The following is a 22,468-nucleotide window of genomic DNA, read 5'->3' as shown; positions in this document are numbered from 1 at the left end:
TGTGTGTCGATGCATTACTGTATCTTGCCGAAAGATCAACAGCGAAGGAGGTGTAGGATCTAGTGCATTTAGCTAAGGACAATAAAGCTTGCCTATCGCACTTAGATATCGTTGTCTTCAACTGGGATGGTATTAAAAATCAGATTTACTATTTAATCTTGTATTAAAGATAAGATAAGATTTAGTATTCAAGAGGGTCAGTTGCCCCCAAAACCTATTTAAGTCTACCATAAGTAGAGGGTACTACAAATTATAGATGCAATCACAAAAATTAATTTTTTAATTAGTTATCTTTAATAAAAATAGGACTCTTCTGTATTAATTAAAGACTTCGAACTACTGAGAATTGTATTATTTTGTTGAATGAAAAAGCTGTGAGAAATATTAGTTAAAGACTCAGAACTGTGACTACACTCCAATAATCCTAAAAATAAAAAACAAAAACACCTTATTCACCAAACCATAAGTAGAGGGTTATTAAAAATTATAGATGCAATCACAAAAATTAATTTTTTAATTAGTTATCTTTAATAACAATAGGACTCTTCTGTATTAATTAAAGACTAAGACCTATTGAGATTATATTATTTTTTTGAAAGACAAAACAGTGAGAAATATTAGTTAAAGACTCAGAACAGTGACTACACTCCAATAATCCAAAAAATAAAAAATAAAAAGACCTTATTTACGAAACCATATGCGTGAACACAGAATGTGAATAGGGAAATATGGTCTGGCCTTAAGAGTTCATTTTCCATCCACATTGTGTATTTCGGTTTACCTGCAGAAATTTTCCCCACAGTAGTTAAAGCCGTGCAATGAGATCAGCTATTAAATCAATTTGGCGTCAGTTCAATGACTTCAGCAAATTAAACAACTCAGTTGTTGAAAAAATCGCGAATAAATATATACCTCGTTAAACAACTCTGATTGTGACCGAGATTCCTTACTTGATATAGTTGTCTTCAATTGGGATGGTATTAAAGATAAGATTTATTATTTAATCTAGTCTTTAATGACCTTGACTTTTCTATGACAAGAGGAGGGAGCTTTCAGTAGTCTTAGTTCGCTGCTTGAAATTCCAGGGATGCTAAGGTGTGCGTGGGAGTATGTCTTCCCATTTAAAGAGGGCAATCTCGTATTTATTGAGAAAAAGTCCATGGGTTGCGTCCATGATTTTTGGGATTATTTTTTGCTCCACAAATTCCCCTCACTTGCTGGGCTGTGCGTTGAAAATGGAGTAAGTGTAGAAAGCTCAAGCTGCTTAGATGAGGAGACAGTTGTTTCGCAATTTGATGTGGTTCTTCCACTTTGACTCGGAAATAAATTATTCAAGTTAAAGAAACCAATTGCCACCGAAACCTATTTAAGTCTACCATAAGTAACGGGTTATTACTAACTGCACATGCAATGACAAAAAAATAATTTTTTTAGTTAGTTATCTTTAATAACAATAGGACTCTTCTGTATTAATTAAAGACTTAGAACTACTGAGAATTGTATTATTTTGCTGAAAGCAAAAACAGTGAGAAATATTAGTTAATGACTATGAACAGTACCTACACTCCCATAATCCAAAAATAAATAAAAATAAAAACACCTTATTTACGAAACCATTAGTGTGAACAAATAATGTGAATAGAAAAAGATCGTATGGGCTTATCCGTATTATAAATAGGTTAGCAGGTTAGAACCTATGGAGCAAGTAAATCACACGAGAAAGAGAAGGAAAAAAAAAAGTAGACAAGTGAGCGTTATCATCCCATTCAACATGACAGCAATCCTACCAAACCCTTTTGCATTGAAATCTAACAGCAACCACCGTTACTTGTGCTGCGGAGCAGACGGGGTTCTCCGATTCACAGGACAGGAATCTACCCCAATTTTCGCAACGGAGAATGGACAAAAACCTGGAGACGTGCATGTCAAGTACAATGGAAACGGCAAATACTTCGTAAGGGCGCCGGGTCAAACTGGACCGCCATTTAAGATCGTGGCCACCGCTGATGCACCAAACGAAACCATTACCGACGAAAATTGCACTTTGTTCGAGTCTGAGAATGTCGGACCAACTACCCCCACACAAGTGGTCTTTCGATTTCGCCATGTGCAGAGCAAGCTCTATGTAACGCCAACCTATGTGCTAGGTGTAGACGCTGTCCTCTGTGCAAAGGATGCCAACCCTGACGTCAATGGAGTAGCGGATCTCCTTACTGCCGTTGGGCCTCGTTGATCAAATTATCACGTGATGTTTGTTGGTAACGTCTCTGGAAACCCTCACGAGACTTCACTCGTCCCATACGGGTCACCTATGGGTTTAAAAGGCTTGTTGCATGCTCTAAATGCAATCGAGTTCCCTACGAAAGTGGCATTAATTTTCATCACAACTTTTTCGTTTTTTTTTTCCTCTTTTTCTTGAAGTATTTTAGTTTCACTGAATCGTGTGTATTAAACCAACAAACACAGATCGCATCAGCTGTGGTTATGTCCCATGTGCAGTATTTTGTTCAATAAAAGTTGTGTTTCTTGCGAAATACGATGGGGTGTAGGGTGATACCTTGCATATACTTAGGGGTATAATCCATTTTCATGCCATCTTAAACCAAAAAATATGACAGCCTTGAGAAAACTTTGTGAATATGAAAATATAAAACTTTCGTAAATCTGTCCACAGTTTCCGTAAAGTTGTCCATATCTTTTTCTTTCCAAATAACACAAACTGGTCATACATCATTAATAACTAACTCGATCAAGAATCTTTCGAAGGCAATTTCAAGTTACGATAATTTTCTAATAGCATCTCTAATACGAGACACAAGAGCATTTACACTGGAGAGATGCTACTTTGATATGCGAAAATGAAATTTACATCTCATTTTACAATTTTGGAAGTGTTGAGGCTTATTTTAATCTGACCCGGGAGAAAGGGGGCACGGCAAAGAGGAGAGAGAGATGTGGTTGTAGGGTTGTGTAGAGGATGTGTTATTCCCCCTAACCAGTGCCTTTATTTATAGTAAGAAGTGAGGGAAGAATCCTTCTCCTCCAACGAATACAAGTCCCATTAGAGAAGAATAACTAGTATCAAATCAAATCTAGGATTTACACAATCTAACTTACATACATGGTTTATAACACTTCCCCTTGGGTGTTTAAATACTCTAGTAGATTCGGGATCATGTAGAGTTGAGGAAGTCGACTCGTCGGCACTGATTCTGGGAACACGCTAGTCACAAAGTAAAGTAGGAACTTGCATGTGGAACTAAGTCTCAAAAAAAAAAAAAAACCCAATGGCTATTGTAAAAGCTAAGTAGGGACAAACCCATAGTCAAAGGAGAAATGCGTGAGTAATGCAAAGTCAAATGAAATGTTTTCGAGATGTCATCTGGGATATGATCAACTCAAGGTGTGTGCCTCGTCAAAACATGGTTAGATAGCAAAAACGCAGTGGGAATAATGCTCCTAATCATAGGAAAAAGACTACATTAAGGTGCATTTTGGGACTGAGGTGATTAAAAAAAAAGATGGTATGAAAAAAAGCTGGGAGCTTTTTTGTGTTTGGTAAACATTCAGCTTCAGCTTTTTTTCAGAGTTTTGGGTGAAAAAAGCGAAAAACAAGGAGCTGCAAAACCCAGCTTTCAAAAACCGGCTTTTTTTCACATCTGTTTTACATAAAAGTTTACCAAACACTATAATACTGCTTTTTTTTTTCACAAACATTTTTACAAAAACGTTTACCAAATACTCTACAGCTTTATTTCACAGTCGCTTATTCTCACAGCACAACAGAAGTAGCTTTTTTTTCAAAGCACAACAATACCAAATCAGCCCTAAGATCAACCAAGTATACTTCAGGTTACACCCCCTGAGTTCGACATAATTCCAAAGAGAACTAACAATGTTACAACTCAGAAAGTTTACGCATACCTATTCCTTGAACAAGCTTTTGAAACGTCGCCTTCGGTAGTTATTTTTCTTGTGAATGAATTTGCGTGACTTTAATCTTCGGATGTTTTTGCTGTTGATTTGAGAAGAAGAACTTCTGCGCCATGTGCTTGGCGTTGTCTCCTTTGATGTAACCCTACTTAAGTTGTTCAATACATGTTGCGTTATCTTCATAGATCGTCGTTGGCACTTCAACGACAGGGTAAAGATCGCAGGAGCTTCGAATATGGCCCACAACTATTCTCAGCCAAAAACATTCCCGAGTAGCTTCGTGTAAGGCGAGAAATTCACCATGGTTAGACGAAGTGGCAACTAAGGTCTGTTTAGTTGATATCTAAGATATTGTAGTGCCTCAACGGTAAATACATAAACTGTTTAAGAGCGCAACTATTGCGGATCAGACAAGTATCCTACATCGGCATAACTAACAAGGCGAGAATCAACTCAAGATAAGGGAGTGCGACATCACTCGAGGATCCGTAGGAATAGAACAGGCCCAGATCCATAGTACCCTGAAGGTAACGAAAGATGTCCTTAACACGAGTCTAGTATCTGTGTGTCGATGCATTACTATATCTTGCCGAAAGATCAACAGCGAAGGAGGTGTAGGATCTAGTGCATTTAGCTAGGTCACTCGAGGATCCGTAGGAATAGAACAGGCCCAGATCCATAGTACCCTGAAGGTAACGAAAGATGTCCTTAACACGAGTCTAGTATCTGTGTGTCGATGCATTACTATATCTTGCCGAAAGATCAACAGCGAAGGAGGTGTAGGATCTAGTGCATTTAGCTAGGTACAATAAAGCTTGCCTATTGCACTTAGATATGGTTGTCTTCAACTGGGATGGTATTAAAGATCAGATTTAGTTTTTAATCTTGTATTAAAGATAAGATAAGATTTAGTATTCAAGAGGGCCAGTTGCCCCCAAAACCTATTTAAGTCTTCCATAAGTAGAGGGTTATTACAAATTATAGATGCAATCACAAAAATTTTTAATTAGTTATCTTAATAACAATAGGACTCTTCTGTATTAATTAAAGACTTCGAACTACTGAGAATTGTATTATTTTGTTGAATGAAAAAACAGTGAGAAATATTAGTTAAAGACCCAGAACTGTGACTACACTCCAATAATCCAAAAAATAAAAAATAAAAACACCTTATTCACGAAACCATAAGTAGAGGGTTATTAAAAATTATAGATGCAATCACAAAAATTAATTTTTTAATTTGTTATCTTTAATAACAATAGGACTCTTCTGTATTAAATAAAGACTAAGACCTATTGAGATTATATTATTTTTTTGAAAGAAAAAACAGTGATAAATATTAGTTAAAGACTCAGAACAGTGACTACACTCCAATAATCCAAAAAATAAAAAATAAAAACACCTTATTTACGAAACCATATGCGTGAACACAGATTGTGAATAGGGAAATATGGTCTGGGCTTAAGAGTTCATTTTCCATCCACATTGTGTATTTCGGTTACCTTCAGAAATTGTCCGCACAGTAGTTAAAGTCGTGCAATGAGATCAGCTATTAAATCAATCTGGCGTCAGTTCAATGACTTCAGCAAATTAAACAACTCAGTTGTTGAAAAAATCGCGAATAAATATATACCTCGTTAAACAACTCTGATTGTGACCGAGATTCCTTACTTGATATAGTTGTCTTCGATTGGGATGGTATTAAAGATAAGATGTATTATTTAATGTAGTCTTTAATGCCCTTGATTTTTCTATGACAAGAGCAGGGAGTTTTCAGTAGTCTTAGTTCGCTGCTTGAACTTCGAGGGATGCTAAGGTGTGCGTGGGTGTATGTCTTCCCATTTAAAGAGGGCAATCTTGTATTTATTGAGAAAAAGTCCATGGGTTGCGTCCATGATTTTTGGGATTATTTTTTGCTCCACAAATTCCCCTCACTTGCTGGGCTGCGCGTTGAAAATGGAGCAAGTGTAGAAAGCTCAAGCTGCTTAGATGAGGAGAGAGTTGTTTCGCAATTTGATGTGGTTCTTCCACTTTGACTCAGAAATAAATTATTCTAGGTAAAGAAACCAATTGCCACCGAAACATATTTAAGTCTACCATAAGTAACGGGTTATTACTAACTGCACATGAAATGACAAAAAAATAATTTTTTTAGTTAGTTATGTTTAATAACAAAAGGACTCTTCTGTATTAATTAAAGACTTAGAACTACTGAGAATTGTATTATTTTGCTGAAAGCAAAAACAGTGAGAAATATTAGTTAATGACTATGAACAGTACCTACACTCCCATAATCCAAAAATAAATAAAAATAAAAACACCTTATTTACGAAACCGTTAGTGTGAACAAATAATGTGAGTAGACAAAGATGGTATGGGCTTATCCGTATTATAAATAGGGTAGCAGGTTAGAACCTATGGAGCAAGTAAATCACACGAGAAAGAGAAGGAAAAAAAAAAGTAGACAAGTGAGCGTTATCATCCCATTCAACATGACAGCAATCCTACCAAACCCTTTTGCATTGAAATCTAACAGCAACCACCGTTACTTGTGCTGCGGAGCAGACGGGGTTCTCCGATTCACTGGACAGGAATCTACCGCAATTTTCGCAACGGAGAATGGACAAAAACCTGGAGACGTGCATGTCAAGTACAATGGAAACGGCAAATACTTCGTAAGGGCGCCGGGTCAAACTGGACCGCCATTTAAGATCGTGGCCACCGCTGATGCACCAAACGAAACCATTACCGACGAAAATTGCACTTTGTTCGAGTCTGAGAATGTCGGACCAACTACCCCCACACAAGTGGTCTTTCGATTTCGCCATGTGCAGAGCAAGCTCTATGTAACGCCAACCTATGTGCTAGGTGTAGACGCTGTCCTCTGTGCAAAGGATGCCAACCCTGACGTCAATGGAGTAGCGGATCTCCTTACTGCCGTTGGGCCTCGTTGATCAAATTATCACGTAATGTTTGTGGGTAACGTCTCTGGAAACCCTCACGAGACTTCACTCGTCCCATACGGGTCACCTATGGGTTTAAAAGGCTTGTTGCATGCTCTAAATGCAATCGAGTTCCCTACGAAAGTGGCATTAATTTTCATCACAACTTTTTCGTTTTTTTTTTCCTCTTTCTCGTTAAGTATTTTGGTTTCACTTAATCGTGTGTATTAAACCAACAAACACAGATCGCATCAGCTGTGGTTATGTCCCATGTGCAGTATTGTGTTCAATAAAAGTTGTGTTTCTGGCGAAATACGATGGGGTGTATGGTGATACCTTGCAAATACTTAGGGGTATAATCTATTTTCATGCCATCTTAAACCAAAAAATATGACAGGCTTGAGAAAACTTTGTGAATATGAAAATATAAAACTTTCGTAAATGTGTCCATATTTTCCGTAAAGTTGTCCATATCTTTTTCTTTCCAAATCAAACAAAATGGTCATACATCATTAGTAACTAACTCGATCAAGAATCTTTCGAAGGCAATTTTAAGTTACGATAATTTTCTAATAGCATCTCTAATACGAGACACAAGGGCATTTACACTGGAGATATGCTACTTTGAGATGCGAAAATGAAATATAGATCTCATTTTACAATTTTGGATGTGTTGAGGCTTATCTTAATCTGACAGGGGAGAAAGGGGGCACGGCAGAGAGGAGAGAGAGATGTGGTTGTAGGGTTGTGTAGAGGATGTGTTATTCCCCCTAACCAGTGCCTTTATTTTTAGTAATAACTGAGGGAAGAATCTTTCTCCTCCAACGAATACAAGTCCCATTAGAGAAGAATAACTATTATCAAATCAAATCTAGGATTTACACAATCTAACTTACATACATGGTTTATAACACTTCCCCTTGGGTTTTTAAATACTCTAGTAGATTCGGGATCATGTAGAGTTGAGGAAGTCGACTCGTCGGCACTGATTCTTGGAACACGCTAGTCACAAAGTAAAGTAGGAACTTGCATGTGGAACTAAGTCTAAAAAAATAAAAAATTAAAAAAATAAAAAACCCAATGGCTATGGTAAAAGCTAAGTAGGGACACACCCATAGTCAAAGGAGAAATGCGTGAGTAATGCAAAGTCAAATGAAACGTCTTCGAGATGTCATCTGGGATATGATCAACTCAAGGTGGGTGCCTCGTCAAAACCTGGTTAGATAGCAAAAACGCAGTGGGAATAATGCTCATAATCAAACGAAAAAAACTACATTAAGGTGCATTTTGGGACTGAGGTGATTAAAAAAAAAGCTGGTATAAAAAAAAGCTGGGAGCTTTTTTGTGTTTGGTAAACATTCAGCTTCAGTTTTTTTTCACAGTTTTGGGTGAAAAAAGCGAAAATCAAGGAGCTGCGAAACCCAGCTTTCGAAAACCGGCTTTTTTCACATCTGTTTTACATAAAAGTTTACCAAACACAATAATACTGCTTTTTTTTTTTCACAAACATTTTTACAAAAACGTTTACCAAATACTCTACAGCTTTATTTCACAGTCGCTTATTCTCACAGCACAACAGAAGCAGTTTTTTTTTCAAAGCACAACAATACCAAACCAGCCCTAAGATCAAGCAAGTATACTTCAGGTTACACCCCCTGAGTTCGACATAATTCCAAAGAGAACTAACAATGTTACAACTCAGAAAGTTTACGCATACCTATTCCTTGAACAAGCTTTTGAAACATCGCCTTCGGTAGTGATTTGTCTTGTGAATGAATTTGCGTGACTTTAATCTTCGGATGTTTTTGCTGTTGATTTGAGAAGAAGAATTTCTGCGCAATGTGCTTGGCGTTGTCTCCTTTGATGTAACCCTACTTAAGCTGTTCAATACATGTTGCGTTATCTTCATAGATCGTCGTTGGCACTTCAACGACAGTGTAAAGATCACAGGAGCTTCGAATATGGCCCACAACTATTCTCAGCCAAAAACATTCCCGAGTAGCTTCGTGTAAGGCGAGAATTTCACCATGGTTAGACGAAGTGGCAACTAAGGTCTGTTTAGTTGATATCTAAGATATTGTAGTGCGTCAACGGTAAATACATAACCTGTTTAAGAGCGCAACTATTGCGGATCAGACAAGTATCCTACATCGGCATAACTAACAAGGCGAGAATCAACTCAAGATAAGGGAGTGCGACATCACTCGAGGATCCGTAGGAATAGAACAGGCCCAGATCCATAGTACCCTTAAGGTAACGAAAGATGTCCTTAACCCGAGTCCAGTATCTGTGTGTCGATGCATTACTGTATCTTGCCGAAAGATCAACAGCGAAGGAGGTGTAGGATCTAGTGCATTTAGCTAGTACAATAAAGCTTGCCTATCACACTTAGATATGGTTGTCTTCAACTGGGATGGTATTAAAGATCAGATTTAGTTTTTAATCTTGTATTAAAGATAAGATAAGATTTAGTATGCAAGAGGTCCAGTTGCCCCCAAAACCTATTTAAGTCTACCATAAGTAGAGGGTTATTACAAATTATAGATGCAATCACAAAAATTTTTAATTAGTTATCTTAATAACAATAGGACTCTTCTGTATTAATTAAAGACTTCGAACTACTGAGAATTGTATTATTTTGTTGAATGAAAAAACAGTGAGAAATATTAGTTAAAGACCCAGAACTGTGACTACACTCCAATAATCCAAAAAATAAAAAATAAAAACACCTTATTCACGAAACCATAAGTAGAGGGTTATTAAAAATTATAGATGCAATCACAAAAATTAATTTTTTAATTAGTTATCTTTAATAACAATAGGACTCTTCTGTATTAATTAAAGACTAAGACCTACTGAGATTATATTATTTTTTTGAAAGAAAAAACAGTGAGAAATATTAGTTAAAGACACAGAACAGTGACTACACTCCAATTATCCAAAAAATAAAAAATAAAAAACCATATTTACGAAACCATATGCGTGAACACAGAATGTGAATAGGGAAATATGGTCTGGGCTTAAGAGTTCATTTTCCATCCACATTGTGTATTTCGGTTACCTGCAGAAATTGTCCCCACAGTAGTTAAAGCCGTGCAATGAGATCAGCTATTAAATCAATCTGGCGTCAGTTCAATGACTTCAGCAAATTAAACAACTCAGTTGTTGAAAAAATCGCGAATAAATATATGCCTCGTTAAACAACTCTGATTGTGACCGAGATTCCTTACTTGATATAGTTGTCTTCAATTGGGATGGTATTAAAGATAAGATTTATTATTTAATCTAGTCTTTAATGCCCTTGATTTTTCTATGACAAGAGCAGGGAGCTATCAGTAGTCTTAGTTCGCTGCTTGAACTTCCAGGGATGCTAAGGTGTGCGTGGGTGTATGTCTTCCCATTTAAAGAGGGCAATCTCGTATTTATTGAGAAAAAATCCATGGGTTGCGTCCATGATTTTTGGGATTATTTTTTGCTCCACAAATTCCCCTCACTGGCTGGGCTGCGCGTTGAAAATGGAGTAAGTGTAGAAAGCTCAAGCTGCTTAGATGAGGAGAGAGTTGCTTCGCAATTTGATGTGGTTCTTCCACTTTGACTCGGAAATAAATTATTCTAGGTAAAGAAACCAATTGCCACCGAAACCTATTTAAGTCTACCATAAGTAACAGGTTATTACTAACTGGACATGCAATGACAAAAAAATAATTTTTTTAGTTAGGTATCTTTAGTAACAATAGGACTCTTCTGTATTAATTAAAGACTTAGAACTACTGAGAATTGTATTATTTTGGTAAAAGCAAAAACAGTGAGAAATATTAGTTAATGACTATGAACAGTACCTACACTCCCATAATCCAAAAATAAATAAAAATAAAAACACCTTATTTACGAACCCATTAGTGTGAACAAATAATGTGAATAGACAAAGATGGTATGGGCTTATCTGTATTATAAAAAGGGTAGCAGGTTAGAACCTATGGAGCAACTAAATCACACGAGAAAGAGAAGGAAAAAAAAAAGTAGATAAGTGAGCGTTATCATCCCATTCAACATGACAGCAATCCTACCAAACCCTTTTGCATTGAAATCTAACAGCAACCACCGTTACTTGTGCTGCGGAGCAGACGGGGTTCTCCGATTCACTGGACAGGAATCTACACCAATTTTCGCGACGGAGAATGGACAAAAACCTGGAGACGTGCATGTCAAGTACAATGGAAACGGCAAATACTTCGTAAGGGCGCCGGGTCAAACTGGACCGCCATTTAAGATCGTGGCCACCGCTGATGCACCAAACGAAACCATTACCGATGAAAGTTGCACTTTGTTCGAGTCTGAGAATGTCGGACCAACTACCCCCACACAAGTGGTCTTTCGATTTCGCCATGTGCAGAGCAAGCTCTATGTAACGCCAACCTATGTGCTAGGTTTAGACGCTGTCCTCTGTGCAAAGGATGCCAACCCTGACGTCAATGGAGTAGCGGATCTCCTTACAGCCGTTGGGCCTCGTTGATCAAATTACCACGTGATGTTTGTGGGTAACGTCTCTGGAAACCCTCACGAGACTTCACTCGTCCCATACGGGTCACCTATGGGTTTAAAAGGCTTGTTGCATGCTCTAAATGCAATCGAGTTCCCTACGAAAGTGACATTAATTTTCATCACAACTTTTTCGTTTTTTTTTTTACTCTTTTTCTTTAAGTATTTTAGTTTCACTGAATCGTGTGTATTAAACCAACAAACACAGATCGCATCAGCTGTGGTTATGTCCCATGTGCAGTATTGTATTCAATAAAAGTTGTGTTTCTTGCGAAATACGATGGGGTGTATGGTGATACCTTGCTTATACTTAGGGGTATAATCTATTTTCATGCCATCTTAAACCAAAAAATATGACAGGCTTGAGAAAACTTTGTGAATATGTAAATATAAAACTTTCGTAAATGTGTCCATAGTTTCCGTAAAGTTGTCCATATCTTTTCCTTTCCAAATCAAACAAAATGGTCATACATCATTAATAACTAACTCGATCAAGAATCTTTCGAAGGCAATTTCAAGTTACGATAATTTTCTAATAGCATTTCTAATACGAGACACAAGGGCATTTACACTGGAGAGATGCTACTTTGAGATGCGAAAATGAAATTTACATCTCATTTTACAATTTTGGAAGTGTTGAGGCTTATTTTAATCTGACAGGGGAGAAAGGGGGCACGGCAGAGAGGAGAGAGAGATGTGGTTGTAGGGTTGTGTAGAGTATATGTTATTCCCCCTAACCAGTGCCTTTATTTATAGTAATAAGCGAGGGAAGAATCCTTCTCCTCCAACGAATACAAGTCCCATTAGAGAAGAATAACTAGTATCAAATCAAATCTAAATCAAATCTAGGATTTACACAATCACACTTACATACAAGGTTTATAACACTTCCCCTTTGGTGTTTAAATACTCTAGTAGATTCGGGATCATGTAGAGTTGAGGAAGTCGACTCGTCGGCACTGATTCTGGGAACACGCTAGTCACAAATTAAAGCAGGAACTTGCATGTGGAACTAAGTCTCAAAAAAAAAAAAAAAAAAAACCCCAATGGCTATGGTAAAAGCTAAGTAGGGACAAACCCATAGTCAAAGGAGAAATGCGTGAGTAATGCAATGTCAAATGAAATGTTTTCGAGATGTCATCTGGGATATGATCAACTCAAGGTGGGTGCCTCGTCGAAACCTGGTTAGATAGCAAAACCCCAGTAGGAATAATGATCCTAATCATAGGAAAAAGACTACATTAAGGTGCATTTTGGGATTGAGGTGATTAAAAAGAAAGCTGGTATGAAAAAAAGCTGGGATCTTTTTTGTGTTTGGTAAACATTCAGCTTCAGTTTTCTTTCACAGTTTTGGGTGAAAAAAGCGAAAAACAAGGAGCTGCAAAACCCAGCTTTCAAAAACCGACTTTTTTTCACATCTGTTTTACATAAAAGTTTACCAAACACTATAATACTGCTATTTTTTTTTTCACAAACATTTTTACAAAAACGTTTACCAAATACTCTTCAGCTTTATTTCACAGTTGCTTATTCTCACAGCACAACAGAAGCAGCTTTTTTTTCAAAGCACAGCAATACCAAACCAGCCCTAAGATCAAGCAAGTATACTTCAGGTTACACCCCCTGAGTTTGACATAATTCCAAAGAGAACTAACAATGTTACAACTCAGGAAGTTTACGCATACCTATTCCTTGAACAAGCTTTTGAAACGTCGCCTTTGGTAGTGATTTGTCTTGTGAATGAATTTGCATGACTTTCATTTTCGGATGTTTTTGCTGTTGATTTGAGAAGAAGAATTTTTGCACAATGTGCTTGGAGTTGTCTCCTTTGATGTAACCCTACTTAAGCAGCTCAATACATGTTGCATTATCTTCATAGATCGTCGTTGGCACTTCAACGACAGGGTAAAGATCGCAGGAACTTTGAATATGGCCCACAACTATTCTCAGCCAAAAACATTCCCGAGTAGCTTCGTGTAAGGCGAGAATTTCACCATGGTTAGACGAAGTGGCAACTAAGGTCTGTTTAGTTGATCTCTAAGATATTGTAGTGCCTCAACGGTAAATACATAACCTGTTTAAGAGCGCAACTATTGCGGATCAGACAAGTATCCTACATTGGCATAACTAACAAGGCGAGAATCAACTCAAGATAAGGGAGTGCGACATCACTCGAGGATCCGTAGGAATAGAACAGGCCCAGATCCATAGTACCCTTAAGGTAACGAAAGATGTCCTTAACACGAGTCCAGTATCTGTGTGTCAATGCATTACTGTATCTTGCCGAAAGATCAACAGCGAAGGAGGTGTAGGATCTAGTGCATTTAGCTAAGCACAATAAAGCTTGACTATCGCACTTAGATATGGTTGTCTTCAATTGGGATGGTATTAAAGATCAGATTTAGTATTTAATCTTGTATTGATGATAAGATAAGATTTAGTATTCAAGAGGGCCAGTTGCCCCCAAAACCTATTTAAGTCTACCACAAGTAGAGGGTTATTACAAATTATAGATGCAATCACAAAAATTAATTTTTTAATTAGTTATCTTTAATAACAATAGGACTCTTCTGTATTAATTAAAGACTTCGAACTACTGAGAATTGTATTATTTTGTTGAATGAAAAAAAAAGTGAGAAATATTAGTTAAAGACTCAGAACCGTGACTACACTCCAATAATCCAAAAAATAAAAAAATAAAAACAGCTTATTCACGAAACCATAAGTAGAGGGTTATTAAAAATTATAGATGCAATCACAAAAATTAATTTTTTAATTAGTTATCTTTAATAACAATAGGACTCTTCTGTATTAAATAAAGACTAAGACCTACTGAGATTATATTATTTTTTTCAAAGAAAAAACAGTGAGAAATATTAGTTAAAGACTCAGAACAGTGACTACACTCCAATAATCCAAAAAATAAACAATAAAAAGACCTTATTTACGAAACCAAATGCGTGAACACAGAATGTGAATAGGGAAATATGGTCTGGGCTTAAGAGTTCATTTTCCATCCACATTGTGTATTTCGGTTACCTGCAGAAATTGTCCCCACAGTAGTTAAAGCCGTGCAATGAGATCAGCTATTATATCAATCTGGCGTCAGTTCAATGACTTCAGCAAATTAAACAACTCAGTTGTTGAAAAAATCGCGAATAAATAAACAACTCTGATTGTGACCGAGATTCCTTACTTGATATAGTTGTCTTCAATTGCGATGGTATTAAAGATAAGATTTATTATTTAATCTAGTCTTTAATGCCCTTGATTTTTCTATGACAAGAGCAGGGAGCTTTCAGTAGTCTTAGTTCGCTGCTTGAACTTCCAGGGATGCTAAGGTGTGCGTGGGTGTATGTCTTCCCATTTAAACAAGGCAATCTCGTATTTATTGAGAAATAGTCCATGGGTTGCGTCCATGATTTTTGGGATTATTTTTTGCTCCACAAATTCCCCTCACTTGCTGGGCTGCGCGTTGAAAATGGAGTAAGTGTAGAAAGCTCAAGCTGCTTAGATGAGGAGAGAGTTGTTTCGCAATTTGATGTGGTTCTTCCACTTTGACTCGGAAATAAATTATTCTAGGTAAAGAAACCAATTGCCACCGAAACCTATTTAAGTCTACCATAAGAAACGGGTTATTACTAACTGCACATGCAATGACAAAAAAATAATTTTTTTAGTTAGTTATCTTTAATAACAATAGGACTCTTCTGTATTAATTAAAGACTTAGAACTACTGAGAATTGTATTATTTTGCTAAAAGCAAAAATAGTGAGGAATATTAGTTAATGACTATGAACAGTACCTACACTCCCACAATCCAAAAATAAAAACACCTTATTTACGAAACCATTAGTGTGAACAAATAATGTGAATAGACAAAGATGGTATGGGCTTATCCGTATTATAAATAGGGTAGCAGGTTAGAACCTATGGAGCAAGTAAATCACACGAGAAAGAGAAGGAAAAAAAAAAGTATACAAGTGAGCGTTATCATCGCATTCAACATGACAGCAATCCTACCAAACCCTTTTGCATTGAAATCTAACAGCAACCACCGTTACTTGTGCTGCGGAGCAGACGGGGTTCTCCGATTCACTGGACAGGAATCTACCCCAATTTTCGCAACGGAGAATGGACAAAAACCTGGAGACGTGCATGTCAAGTACAATGGAAACGGCAAATACTTCGTAAGGGCGCCGGGTCAAACTGGACCGCCATTTAAGATCGTGGCCACCGCTGATGCACCAAACGAAACCGTTACCGATGAAAATTGCACTTTGTTCGAGTCTGAGAATGTCGGACCAACTACCCCCACACAAGTGGTCTTTCGATTTCGCCATGTGCAGAGCAAGCTCTATGTAACGCCAACCTATGTGCTAGGTGTAGACGCTGTCCTCTGTGCAAAGGATGCCAACCCTGACGTCAATGGAGTAGCGGATCTCCTTACTGCCGTTGGGCCTCGTTGATCAAATTACCACGTGATGTTTGTGGGTAACATCTCTGGAAACCCTCACGAGACTTCACTCGTCCCATACGGGTCACCTATGAGTTTAAAAGGCTTGTTGCATGCTCTAAATGCAATCGAGTTCCCTACGAAAGTGGCATTAATTTTCATCACAAGTTTTTCGTTTTTTTTTTCCCCTTTTTCTTTAAGTATTTTAGTTTCATTGAATCGTGTGTATTAAACCAACAAACACAGATCGCATCAGCTGTGGTTATGTCCCATGTGCAGTATTGTGTTCAATAAAAGTTGTGTTTCTTGCGAAATACGATGGGGTGTAGGGTGATACCTTGCATATACTTAGGGCTATAATCTATTTTCATGCCATCTTAAACCAAAAAATATGACAGCCTTGAGAAAACTTTGTGAATATGAAAATATAAAACTTTCGTAAATGTGTCCATAGTTTCCGTAAAGTTGTCCATAACTTTTTCTTTCCAAATCAAACAAAATGGTCATACATCATTAATAACTAACTCGGTCAAGAATCTTTCGAAGGCAATTTCAAGTTACGATAATTTTCTAATAGCATCTCTAATACGAGACACAAGGGCATTTACACTGGAGAGATGCTACTTTGAGATGCGAAAATGAAATTTACATCTCAATTTACAATTTTCGATGTGTTGAGGCTTATTTTAATCTGACAGGGGAGAAAGGGGGCACGGCAGAGTGGAGAGAGAGATGTGGTTGTAGGGTTGTGTAGAGGATGTGTTATTCCCCCTAACTAGTGCCTTTATTTATAGTAATAAGTGAGGGAAGAATCCTTCTCCTCCAACGAATACAAGTCTCACTAGAGAAGAATAACTAGTATCAAATCAAATCTAGGATTTACACAATCTAACTTACATACATGGTTTATAACACTTCCCCTTGGGTGTTTAAACACTCTATTAGATTCGGGATCATGTAGAGTAGAGGAAGTCGACTCGTCGGCACTGATTCTGAGAACACGCTAGTCACAAAGTAAAGTAGGAACTTGCATGTGGAACTAAGTCACAAAAAAAAAAAAAAAAAAAAAACCCAATGGCTATGGTAAAAGCTAGGTAGGGACAAACCCATAGTCAAAGGACAAATGCGTGAGTAATGCAAAGTCAAATGAAATGTCTTCGAGATGTCATCTGGGATATGATCAACTCAAGGTGGGTGCCTCGTCAAAAGCTGGTTAGATAGCAAAAATGCAGTGGGAATAATGCTCCTAATCATAGGAAAAAGACTACATTAAGGTGCATTTTGGGACTGAGGTGATTAAAAAAAAAACTGGTATGAAAAAAAGTTGGAGCTTTTTTTGTGTTTGGTAAACATTCAGCTTCAGCTTTTTTTCAAAGTTTTGGGTGAAAAAAACGAAAAACAAGGAGCTGCAAAACCCAGCTTTCAAAAACCGGTTTTTTTCACATCTGTTTTACATAAAAGTTTACCAAACACTATAATACTGCTATTTTTTTTTTCACAAACATTTTTACAAAAACGTTTACCAAATACTCTACAGCTTTATTTCACAGTCGCTTATTCTCACTGCACAACAGAAGGAGCTTTTTTTTCAAAGCACAACAATACCAAACCAGCCCTAAGATCAAGCAAGTATACTTCAGGTTACACCCCCTGAGTTCGACATAATTCCAAAGAGAACTAACAATGTTACAACTCCGAAAGTTTACACATACCTATTCCTTGAACAAGCTTTTGAAACGTCGCCTTCGGTAGTGATTTATCTTGTGAATGAATTTGCGTGACTTTAATCTTCGGATGTTTTGGCTGTTGATTTAAGAAGAAGAATTTCTGCGCAATGTGCTTGGCGTTGTCTCCTTTGATGTAACCCTACTTAAGCTGTTCAATACATGTTGCTTTATCTTCATAGATCGTCGTTGGCACTTCAACGACAGGGTAAAGATCGTAGGAGCTTCGAATATGGCCCACAACTATTCTCAGCCAAAAACATTCCCAAGTAGCTTCGTGTAAGGCGAGAATTTCACCATGGTGAGACGAAGTGGCAACTAAGGTCTGTTTAGTTGATCTCTAAGATATTGTAGTGCCTCAACGGTAAATACATAACCTGTTTAAGAGCGCAACTATTGCGGATCAGACAAGTATCCTACATCGGCATAACTAACAAGGCGAGAATCAACTCAAGATAAGGGAGTGCGACATCACTCGAGGATCCGTAGGAATAGAACAGGCCCAGATCCATAGTACCCTTAAGGTAACGAAAGATGTCCTTAACCCGAGTCCAGTATCTGTGTGTCGATGCATTACTATATCTTGCCGAAAGATCAACAGCGAAGGAGGTGTAGGATCTAGTGCATTTAGCTAAGTACAATAAAGCTTGACTATCGCACTTAGATATGGTTGTCTTCAATTGGGATGGTATTAAAGATCAGATTTAGTATTTAATCTTGTATTGATGATAAGATAAGATTTAGTATTCAAGAGGGCCAGTTGCCCCCAAAACCTATTTAAGTCTACCACAAGTAGAGGGTTATTACAAATTATAGATGCAATCACAAAAATTAATTTTTTAATTAGTTATCTTTAATAACAATAGGACTCTTCTGTATTAATTAAAGACTTCGAACTACTGAGAATTGTATTATTTTGTTGAATGAAAAAAAAGTGAGAAATATTAGTTAAAGACTCAGAACCGTGACTACACTCCAATAATCCAAAAAATAAAAAAATAAAAACAGCTTATTCACGAAACCATAAGTAGAGGGTTATTAAAAATTATAGATGCAATCACAAAAATTAATTTTTTAATTAGTTATCTTTAATAACAATAGGACTCTTCTGTATTAATTAAAGACTAAGACCTACTGAGATTATATTATTTTTTTCAAAGAAAAAACAGTGAGAAATATTAGTTAAAGACTCAGAACAGTGACTACACTCCAATAATCCAAAAAATAAAAAATAAAAAGACCTTATTTACGAAACCATATGCGTGAACACAGAATGTGAATAGGGAAATATGGTCTGGGCTTAAGAGTTCATTTTCCATCCACATTGTGTATTTCGGTTACCTGCAGAAATTGTCCCCACAGTAGTTAAAGCCGTGCAATGAGATCAGCTATTAAATCAATCTGGCGTCAGTTCAATGACTTCAGCAAATTAAACAACTCAGTTGTTGAAAAAATCACGAATAAATATATACCTCGTTAAACAACTCTGATTGTGACCGAGATTCCTTACTTGATATAGTTGTCTTCAATTGGGATGGTATTAAAGATAAGATTTATTATTTAATCTAGTCTTTAATGCCCTTGATTTTTCCATGACAAGAGCTGGGAGCTTTCAGTAGTCTTAGTTCGCTGCTTGAACTTCGAGGGATGCTAAGGTGTGCGTGGGCGTATGTCTTCCCATTTAAAGAGGGCAATCTCGTATTTATTGAGAAAAAGTCCATGGGTTGCGTCCTTGATTTTTGGGATTATTTTTTGCTCCACAAATTCCCCTCACTTGCTGGGCTGCGCGTTGTAAATGGAGTAAGTGTAGAAAGCTCAAGCTGCTTAGATGAGGAGAGAGTTGTTTCGCAATTTGATGTGGTTCTTCCACTTTGACTCGGAAATAAATTATTCTAGTTAAAGAAACCAAGTGCCACCGAAACCTATTTAAGTCTAGCATAAGTAACGGGTTATTACTAACTGCACATGCAATGACAAAAAAATAATTTTTTTAGTTAGTTATCTTTAATAACAATAGGACTCTTCTGTATTAATTAAAGACTTAGAACTACTGAGAATTGTATTATTTTGCTGAAAGCAAAAACAGTGAGAAATATTAGTTAATGACTATGAACAGTACCTACACTCCCATAATCCAAAAATAAATAAAAATAAAAACACCTTATTTACGAAACCATTAGTGTGAACAAATAATGTGAATAGACAAAGATGGTATAGGCTTATCCGTATTATAAATAGGGTAGCAGGTTAGAACCTATGGAGCAAGTAAATCACACGAGAAAGAGAAGGAAAAAAAAAAGTAGACAAGTGAGCGTTATCATCCCATTCAACATGACAGCAATCCTACCAAACCCTTTTGCATTGAAATCTAACAGCAACCACCGTTACTTGTGCTGCGGAGCAGACGGGGTTCTCCGATTCACTGGACAGGAATCTACCCCAATTTTCGCAACGGAGAATGGACAAAAACCTGGAGACGTGCATGTCAAGTACAATGGAAACGGCAAATACTTCGTAAGGGCGCCGGGTCAAACTGGACCGCCATTTAAGATCGTGGCCACCGCTGATGCACCAAACGAAACCGTTACCGATGAAAATTGCACTTTGTTCGAGTCTGAGAATGTCGGACCAACTACCCCCACACAAGTGGTCTTTCGATTTCGCCATGTGCAGAGCAAGCTCTATGTAACGCCAACCTATGTGCTAGGTGTAGACGCTGTCCTCTGTGCAAAGGATGCCAACCCTGACGTCAATGGAGTAGCGGATCTCCTTACTGCCGTTGGGCCTCGTTGATCAAATTACCACGTGATGTTTGTGGGTAACGTCTCTGGAAACCCTCACGAGACTTCACTCGTCCCATACGGGTCACCTATGGGTTTAAAAGGCTTGTTGCATGCTCTAAATGCAATCGAGTTCCCTACGAAAGTGGCATTAATTTTCATCACAAGCTTTTCGTTTTTTTTTTCCCCTTTTTCTTTAAGTATTTTAGTTTCATTGAATCGTGTGTATTAAACCAACAAACACAGATCGCATCAGCTGTGGTTATGTCCCATGTGCAGTATTGTGTTCAATAAAAGTTGTGTTTCTTGCGAAATACGATGGGGTGTAGGGTGATACCTTGCATATACTTAGGGCTATAATCTATTTTCATGCCATCTTAAACCAAAAAATATGACAGGCTTGAGAAAACTTTGTGAATATGAAAATATAAAACTTTCGTAAATGTGTCCATAGTTTCCGTAAAGTTGTCCATAACTTTTTCTTTCCAAATCAAACAAAATGGTCATACATCATTAATAACTAACTCGGTCAAGAATCTTTCGAAGGCAATTTCAAGTTACGATAATTTTCTAATAGCATCTCTAATACGAGACACAAGGGCATTTACACTGGAGAGATGCTACTTTGAGATGCGAAAATGAAATTTACATCTCATTTTACAATTTTGGAAGTGTTGAGGCTTATTTTAATCTGATAGGGGAGAAAGCGGGCACGGCAGAGAGGAGAGAGAGATGTGGTTGTCGGGTTGTGTAGAGTATGTGTTATTCCCCCTAACCAGTGCCTTTATTTATAGTAATAAGCGAGGGAAGAATCCTTCTCCTCCAACGAATACAAGTCTCATTAGAGAAGAATAACTTGTATCAAATCAAATCTAGGATTTACACAATCACACTTACATACAAGGTTTATAACACTTCTTGGGTGTTTAAATACTCTAGTAGATTCGGGATCATGTAGAGATGAGGAAGTCGACTCGTCGGCACTGATTTTGGGAACACGCTAGTCACAAATTAAAGTAGGAACTTGCATGTGGAACTAAGTCTCAAAAAAAAAAAAAAAAAAAAAAAACCCCAATGGCTATGGTAAAAGCTAAGTAGGGACAAACCCATAGTCAAAGGAGAAATGCGTGAGTAATGCAAAGTCAAATGAAATGTCTTCGAGATGTCATCTGGGATATGATCAACTCAAGGTGGGTGCGTCGTCAAAACCTGGTTAGATAGCAAAAACGCAGTGGGAATAATGCTCCTAATCATAGGAAAAAGACTACATTAAGGTGCATTCTGGGACTGAGGTGATAAAAAAAAAAGCTGGTATAAAAAAAAGCTGGGAGCTTTTTTGTGTTTGGTAAACATTCAGCTTCAGTTTTTTTTCACAGTTTTGGGTGAAAAAAGCGAAAAACAAGGAGCTGCAAAACCCAGCTTTCAAAAACCGGCTTTTTTTCACATCTGTTTTACATAAAAGTTTACCAAACACTACAATACTGCTATTTTTTTTTTCACAAACATTTTTACAAAAACGTTTACCAAATACTCTACAGCTTTATTTCACAGTCGCTTATTCTCACAGCACAACAGAAGCAGTTTTTTTTTCAAAGCACAACAATACCAAACCAGCCCTAAGATCAAGCAAGTATACTTCAGGTTACACCCCCTGAGTTCGACATAATTCCAAAGAGAACTAACAATGTTACAACTCGGAAAGTTTATGCATACCTATTCCTTGAACAAGTTTTTGAAACGTCGCATTCAGTAGTGATTTGTCTTGTGAATGAATTTGCGTGACTTTAATCTTCGGATGTTTTTGCTGTTGATTTGAGAAGAAGAATTTCTGCACAATGTGCTTGGCGTTGTCTCCTTTGAAGTAACCCTACTTAAGCTGTTCAATACATGTTGCGTTATCTTCATAGATATCGTTGGCACTTCAACGACAGGGTAAAGATCACAGGAGCTTCGAATATGGCCCACAACTATTCTCAGCCAAAAACATTCCCGAGTAGCTTCGTGTAAGGTGAGAATTTCACCATGGTTAGACGAAGTGGCAACTAAGGTCTGTTTAGTTGATCTCTAAGATATTGTAGTGCCCCAACGGTAAAT

The 22,468-nt window shown here is 37.3% G+C and overlaps 2 protein-coding genes and 1 long non-coding RNA gene across 11 annotated transcripts in view; 2 read left to right on the top strand and 1 right to left on the bottom strand.

The window, feature by feature from the left end:
* LOC126627446 (uncharacterized) overlaps window positions 1-7,041 on the top strand; it is a 30,514-nt gene extending 23,473 nt beyond the window's left edge. For both annotated transcript variants that reach the window (XM_050297003.1, XM_050297002.1), the window contains exon 2: window positions 6,383-7,041. In XM_050297003.1, the coding sequence (XP_050152960.1) occupies window positions 6,426-6,887 (462 nt within the window). In that variant the 5' untranslated portion in view covers window positions 6,383-6,425 and the 3' untranslated portion in view covers window positions 6,888-7,041. The remainder of the gene's footprint in view (window positions 1-6,382) is intronic.
* Window positions 1-11,542, top strand: part of LOC126627445 (uncharacterized) — a 97,672-nt gene extending 86,130 nt beyond the window's left edge. For 5 of the 7 annotated variants that reach the window (XM_050296999.1, XM_050296997.1, XM_050296996.1 and 2 more), the window contains exon 3: window positions 11,303-11,542. In XM_050296999.1, the coding sequence (XP_050152956.1) occupies window positions 11,303-11,388 (86 nt within the window). In that variant the 3' untranslated portion in view covers window positions 11,389-11,542. Of the gene's footprint in view, window positions 1-1,748; window positions 2,388-10,903 lie in introns of those variants that run through there. The other 2 variants (XM_050297000.1, XM_050297001.1) reach the window with 2 other exon arrangements.
* On the bottom strand, window positions 11,308-20,722 carry LOC126627448 (uncharacterized). 2 transcript variants are annotated; one of them, XR_007625022.1, is made up of 2 exons: window positions 20,464-20,722; window positions 11,308-11,464 (listed from the first exon to the last, which is right to left on the bottom strand). It is a non-coding gene; the product is annotated as an uncharacterized LOC126627448 (long non-coding RNA). The 2 variants fall into 2 exon arrangements; XR_007625021.1 differs by lacking the exon at window positions 20,464-20,722 and adding an exon at window positions 15,960-16,216.
* Between the last annotated feature and the right edge of the window lie 1,746 nt (window positions 20,723-22,468).

This window comes from Malus sylvestris, chromosome 6, assembly GCF_916048215.2.
Source record: "Malus sylvestris chromosome 6, drMalSylv7.2, whole genome shotgun sequence".
Lineage (NCBI taxonomy): Eukaryota > Viridiplantae > Streptophyta > Magnoliopsida > Rosales > Rosaceae > Malus > Malus sylvestris.
The sequence above is the reverse complement of the archived record's forward strand: the minus strand, read 5'-3'. Positions and strand labels throughout refer to the sequence as shown.